The following is a 7712-nucleotide window of genomic DNA, read 5'->3' on the forward strand; positions in this document are numbered from 1 at the left end:
AAATACCTTACAATTCAATTTCTTGTTTGGATAAAACAATTGAATTTCTCTTATGAGATAAAATTTCATTTTACTAATATTTACTTTAATATATAAATTTTGAAATTAAATTTAACAAATATAATTGTCAATTTAAAATATTTAAATTCGGTCAAATTTTGATCGAGCCGACTTGACCAAATTCAACCAAATTTTGACTAGCGTAAACTCAGTCCAATTTTTCCAAATTTAGGTTAGAGCCAACTAGGTCACGTTCGGCCAAATTTCGGTCCGTGTTGACTCGACCAAATTTTTCAAATTTCGGTCAAGGTCGTCGACCCAGCCCAATCTATATGCGTCGTGGTTGTCGAGCCTGTCGACCCGTCTTGGTCATCGGACCCGTTTGGGTCATTTGGTCCGCTTGTGTCAGCCCGTTTTGGTAGTCAATCCTGCCCGACCTACCTTGATCGTCAATCCACTCGGCCTGTCTTTTTCGTCAGGCCTATCTAGATCGTCAAGCCAACCTGACCTGTGTATGTCATCGGGCTAGCCCGACCCGTCTAGGTCATTTGGGTCGTCTGAGACAAATTGACCTCTCTAATATTAAACAATGTGGAATTTCACAAATTGTGAAATTTCAATTTATTTCCTTTTTGAGTGAATTTGAAATTCTACTATTTTAGTGATTTGAAATACCTTCTTAAAATCACTCAATTTCAATTTCTTTCTAATATCCTTATCCAAACAAGTCATTTTACTTTGAAGAAATTCAAATTCTTCAAATAAATGAATTACCCTCTTAAATTACCTCATCTAAACACACCATAAGGGATATTTTTACATATCAATCGAGACATTTGTAAGGATATGATTAGATATTTTTAGTAACATTATTTAATGAATATATAACATTTTAAAAATTTGTTACTAAATCATTTTAGTAATAGTTTTTTAAACTTAACATTATTAAATTGTTACTATATATCTTTAGTAACATTGTTTTAAATAGAGACACATTTTTAAATTGTTAATAAAATTTTTAGTAATATTCTTTTTATAAAGATAACATTATAAAAATGTTACTAATATTAATATAACATTTTAACAAATCACGGGTACATTTTGAACTTTCTAACTTGGCTTTTATGTCTCGGTCACGGCGAAAACGAGGCATAAAAACATGCAATGGCAATTTTGAAGTATATGCAATCTTTTATGTTTCAGTTACACACATCCGAGGCATAATAGTCCATTATGTCTCAGTTCTCAAACACCCGAGACTTAATGTCTCTTAGAAATTTTCATTTTCTCACTATTTCGAATTTTTAAATTTAAATGAAAAGTGTTTTGCCTCTTGCGAAGGGCCCGAGGTAGAATAACCTTTTATTGTAACATTTTAAATTGAAATGTCATAGACAATTATAAAACATACACTTTTAGCGATAAAACGATTATTGACAAAATGTACTTAAATAAAATCAAATTTAATTATACCATTTTGTAGTTAAAACGTCAATTGTCTTAAACTTTTCAAATGTTCATGACAAATAAAAGAAATTACACGTCTTTAATATTTAATTTAAACAACTTAATGAAAATAAATAAAATTACACATCTTTAATCATTTTGGAAATACTTGTCCCAACACAATTTAATCATTAAGGGAAGAATACTATTTGCATATATAATTGTGGCCGAGTTAAAGGAGAAGAGAGGAAGAGTAAGCTATAACTTTTGAAACAAGTGATTGCATTATATCCTCCATTATTACTTAATAGAAGTTTTTGCTTCCTTAAATTTTGTTCCTCACTTACATAGAGAGGAATTAATAACAATTACAACACTATAAATATATAGAAAGAGAGATGTCACAAACTAGCATGGAAGGCGAATACAAAGTGTTAGGATTTATTGTGTATCTTCATGTGGTGATAGCATCCAAAGCTAGGATGGTGCTAAGGTTCATAGGGTTCATGTAAGCTTTAGAACCTGACATGATTTCCTCCACAATAAGTCTATTGGCCTTTTCAGATGGATGGAAGGCATCCCAAAATACATACTGCCCTCTGTTAGGACACAGGTTGGAGAGTGGTGTGCATAATCCAAGACCATTGTAGGGTCCTTGTCCACAACAAGCTACCTTTGAAGTAACAAATCCTACATAAAAATAACACCACAAATGTTATAGTTTATTGCTTCATTAAATATGTAAAATATTCACATTATTATAATTCTTAAATATTATAGCTTAAATATACAATAATATTCTACTTAGTATCAAATTGATCCTTAAAATTACATTTTTAGTAGCAAAATGGTCTCATTGAAAGTAGGGATGGCAACGGGGCGGGGCGGGGACGGGTTTTACTATCCCATACCCATCTCCGCATAAAAAATTCATCCCTATCCCCATACCCAAACCCAACGGGTATCAAACTTTTTTCCCTTCCCCATCCCCACCGGGTAACGGGTATAATCTCGTACCCATACCCGTACCCATGTTCTAACTACTTCAATATTAATTTTTATAAAAGAAAAAAAATTACGGTAAAGAAAACATAATATTATGAAATATTCAATATTAGGAGGATTTTCTTCGATGTCAAATACATTAAAATAAATTATAATTGTTTATATTTTATATTAGAATACCAAATAAAATTTTATGTGAACCAAAACATTTATTAAATTTGCAAACTACAACATTAATGAACTTAGTTGATAAAATTAAAAAATATTTCAAAAAAGTATAAAAGGAAAACAAATATTCAAATTAAAATATATTTTAAATGTTTGTTTACTTCAATTTTTTAAATTCTAATGAATCTCTTTTTTATACACTAATAAAAGTTATAATATATCACTTGATCAAAATGACACAAAGAACAAATATTCAAATTAAAATATATTTTAAATATTTGTTTACTTCAATTTTTTAAATTATAATGAATCTCTTTTTTATACACTAATAAAAAGTTATAATACATCACTTGATCAAAATAACACAAAAAACAAATAATAAACATAATAATAAAATTTTGACATAGATTTTGTATCTTTTGAACTTCAATATATGTTGCATAGTGACAAAAAAATATTCATAGAAATTACATCAAATTTTTATATTGTAGTAAATAAAAGTTATTTATACAATTAAAGTAAAAAAAATTACAGTATGATTAATAGTGAGTTATAAAATAACAAATAATTAGATAGAATATATCGAAATATTTTATTCTACATGATGAAAATAAACAATAAATAAAAATATTAAAAAACTAACAAATGTGTGTTTTAGAAATAATTTGAGAGACTATCGAAAGAAATCGCACAAAGGAAATCAAATGTATAATTAAGGTATGATAAAATGAAAAAAACCTTAGAGAACTAATTATTAAATTATGTTTGAAGTGGTTAAAAATAAATAGAAATATCATTAGTGACAAAAAAATTTATCATTAAATTACAAATAAATTAGTAATTAAATTGGTCACTAAATCAAGTACCGATTCGATCATTGAATCAGTCACTAATTTAGACAATAAATCAACTACTACCACCAATGACGAAAAATAGTGACTGATATGGGTTACTGACTAAATCAGTCACCATTTCATTTTTTCTTGTAGTGAATTATCATATACTATTCCTAAATATCATTATATATATATATATATATATATATATATATATATATATATATATAATTTTAACCACTTCAAACAGAATTTAAAGTGAAACAATTACATTATGATATATTATTCTACATGATGAAAATAAAAATAATAAATAAAAATATTAAAAAACTAACAAATGTGTGTTTTAGAAATAATTTGAGAGACTATCGAAAAAAATCACACAAAGGAAATCAAATGTATAACTAAGGTATGATAAGACGAAAAATATCTCAGAGAACTAAGAAAACTTTTCAAATATCAACATATATACTTAATGGTTGAAAAATAACGAAAATTACTTTAATGAAACAAAAGAGTTCTTCAAATTAAACAAAAATTAATAATAATAATAATAATAAGTAAAGAATTTTTTTTATATTACCTTAAATTGAGAGTATAAACATTCTCATGTGAAAGGAAAATTTATAATAAATAAAAATATTAAAAAATAATATAAATATTCAAATGTAAGGCATAATTTTTTTTATTAACATACATTATTTTAACATAATTACATAAAGGTTATGATAAGATAAAAAATATATTGGAGATGAGAATGAGTTTAATGACAAATGAAATAATTAAAAGAAATAAAAATAGAATATATATATATATATATATATATATATATATATATATGGGTTACTTGATTAATTGTGAATATTTTGATAATTTAAACGAGAATGAAGATATGGCGGGGACGGGTATTATGGCGGGTATATGTACATCCCCATACCCATCCCCATACCCAACTGAAAAAGTCGGGGATTCCCCATACCCATACCCATACCCAGTCAATGCGGGGATTCCCCGTCAAAACGGGGACGGGTTCGGGCAATACCCACGGGGACGGGTTTATTTGCCATCTCTAATTGAAAGTCAACAATAAAAAAAATTGACAAATATTTTACGTTAAGAGACTAAATAAAATTTGTCCTGCTCAAATTACTAAGTTATTTATTCAAAATATATATTCTAATTATTTTTCTTTTTTTTACATTTTAGGCTATGTATTAAATATGAATTAAAAGTCTCCCATCAAAAGATAAAGTTAGATGATATATAAAAAAATATCAATAATAATTGAATATTAAAATTTTGTATTGAATGCGATGATTTCTTTATATTTCAGAAGTACTAGATCTCTGTTTTCTATTTTAGGCAAAAAAAAAAACATTTTGCTTTTATAATTAGAATTGTGGTTGTGGCTTGATAAGAAAGACGTGAATTGTGAGCATTATTAGAAAAACAGTTGAGGTGATTGATGATATATTTACCAAACTGTCGGGGGTTAGAAATGAAATCGTTATGCGCTTTTCCTGTGTTTGCAGCAATGAAAACGTCCCTTCCGAGTTTTCTGTTGAGTTGCTGTAACATCTGTTCCAGCTGAGGGTTAAACAACGCAGCAGCTTGTTGCAAATCAGGAGCACATTGTCCATTTCTCCCTCGTTGAGCCAATTCTGAAGGAACACAACCCAAAGGTCCCGTCCCTGTCACCAGAACTCTGCGAGCTCCCAAATCATACAGTTTCTGCAACACGCATTTATCATTAACCGATTAATCGTCATCACCAACATAAAATAAAAGCACACATTATTATTTTGTTACCTGCAAAAGTTTTTGGTACTCAGAGATGAGATATGTGACGTATTGAGGAAGTGGGTATTGGCGAGACCTTGCTGAATTGGGCACCAAGTAATAGTTGTTCACAAAATCGTTTCCTCCTACAGTGATGAGAACCAGTGCTTGATTCACCAAGCTCTTGGCTTGTGAAGCTCCGATTATAGCACTCACTCGGTTCTGGTACTCTTTGAAATACTCCAGCTGTCTGTACATTCTGATCACGTTCACCTGCAGAATGTTTGTGTATATTCTGTTAGGTTGAGGTTTTGAAGAAAACATGAAATGAAAGTAGGAAGAAGAGAACTTACAAACTGAATTCCTGTGTCATTAAGGATTCCAATTCCGGCTGAAGCGAAATTGGCACCAACTAGAAGCCTGTTTCCTCTTAACTCTGGACTCAAGTATGGCAATGTAGACTCGGCACCAAGTTTCTGACCTGAACACAAACCAAACCACATACTTAGACATACACTTCCTGTCGTTGTTAAGGTATATTATATGCAAAACTATCATTTTATATACGGTTCTTTTTAAGGTCATTCAAACGTGAGACTAAACTATCACTTGCTGCTACCTTACCAAAAAGGATTGAAAAGCACAAATGTTGAAGATAAAAATGAAACTTAAAAAGATGAACATTGAAGAAGAAAAAATGAGGGAAGAGAGAGAAATGCAAACTGAACTGATAAGATCAGGAATGTTGAAGCCATTGGAGAAACGACCAGTTGGGCTATGAGAGGGAGCATAATCAATGCCATAAGGAGGAGCATCGGCACGTGCAGTGGTGGCCAAGTAATTGTTGTTTCCACTATCAACAAGTGAATCTCCAAACACAAAGAATGCCCTTGGCCTTGCTTCAGCACCACACACAATCATTCCAATTACTACAACAAAACTAAGAATGGCCAAAGGAGCAAAACTTGACAACACTGCCATATTCAAAATGAAGTTTTGAATATGAGAAATAGCTGGTTTTTGATAAGTTGATGGAGGAATTGAAGAGGTTCAAGTGTTTATATAATAAACATTTTCACAGGATTTGATAGCTCTTACTAGTTTAGGAGGCTACTTTAGTGCTCTTTAATTCAAGCTTCTATGTTCTTCTGAAAACCGTGGCATTCGTCAAAAACATAAATGCAAAAGGTTGGATTCATTCAAGTGCAGCTAGAGATGGTTAGATATGTAATTAATATGCTTTCTTCAACATTTCTGCCAATTTCAAATATATATACCTTCTTATTTATTACTGGGATTACAATACTTTTACTTTTATTTTCCTACTATCAACTTTTATTATAAAATTCTCATTTCATTTTTAATCTGTTTTTTTTTTTTTTCAAATATTTGTACAGAAAACAGTGTACTAACAAACGTGATTTTAAAATATTTTTTAGACCTATCTTTAATAAGTTATTGCAGAAAGGTGTTTTAACTTTAACTTTACTTAAATGTTAATTTAAATCTTGTAAGGAACTTAAGTAATATATACGTACAACAAAATTATAATCTTATCAAGTTAAGTTTTTAGTTGAAGATAATACTTTTGCGACTTTGAATTAAGTTTAATTTTTTTTTCTAAGTTTTTACTGAATCTCTTTCCACAATCCTATCACATCCATTGAACGTCCTTCAATATGGATGGACTTTTTTTTTCCGTTTGTTATTTAATTAAATTTATGTATAATGTCTATAACGACTTTAAATGACACAAGAAGTACCCGAAGCATTTATGTTATCCTTATGTTTGTATAAATATTAAAACACAAATGTGTATACTCTCTTGTTTTCCGGAAGAGATCAATTTCTAATGGATAAATCATAATATATATATATATATATATATATATATATATATATAAATATAAGATGATTGTAAAAGTTAAATCGAGTTACTTTATGCTTAACTAGTATATAGTATAATAATAAAAAGGTTAAATTAGTCTTGTTCTTGCTTTTCTTCAAAAGTGTCAAATTGTTCCTATATTTTTTTTTGTTAATTATCATGGTTTTTTTAAAAGTGATTCAATTTGGTTCTTACCATTAGTTTTTCATAAATAGTTAAAGTCATTGTCACTTGTCAATTTATAGTTTTTTTAAAAAAATGATTTTTAAATTTTTTTTACACGTGTCACTCCATAATTGTAAAAACTAAGCAATATTGTCTCTTTTAAATCGAGACTTAAATTACTTGTATAAATCTTATGTTGATATTCTTAATAAAATTAAAATTTTTATTAAATATTTATGGAAATATTTTTAAACTAACTTTAAAATTTATATGAAATACATGTTTGAGATCATGTTAATTAGAGTTTGAATGTGATTATTAAATCCAACGAATACAAAGCATGCAACAAAAAATACATGAACAAATTAAAATCAATAAGTTGAATAGTATAATTCTCAAAATTTAAGTATTAACTCTATCAATTC

The 7712-nt window shown here is 28.6% G+C and overlaps 1 protein-coding gene across 1 annotated transcript; it reads right to left on the reverse strand.

Annotated features, from left to right (window-relative positions):
- Nucleotides 1-1705: 1705 nt before the first annotated feature.
- Nucleotides 1706-6275, reverse strand: LOC114181585 (GDSL esterase/lipase At5g33370-like). The gene is made up of 5 exons (XM_028068081.1): nt 5963-6275; nt 5588-5715; nt 5265-5507; nt 4934-5186; nt 1706-2136 (listed from the first exon to the last, which is right to left on the reverse strand). The coding sequence occupies exons 1-5, from the start codon at nt 6213-6215 to the stop codon at nt 1901-1903; spliced, it is 1113 nt and encodes a 370-aa protein (XP_027923882.1). The 5' UTR covers nt 6216-6275; the 3' UTR covers nt 1706-1900.
- Between the last annotated feature and the right edge of the window lie 1437 nt (nt 6276-7712).

The sequence above is a fragment of the Vigna unguiculata genome, chromosome 4 (genome assembly GCF_004118075.2).
Source record: "Vigna unguiculata cultivar IT97K-499-35 chromosome 4, ASM411807v1, whole genome shotgun sequence".
Lineage (NCBI taxonomy): Eukaryota > Viridiplantae > Streptophyta > Magnoliopsida > Fabales > Fabaceae > Vigna > Vigna unguiculata.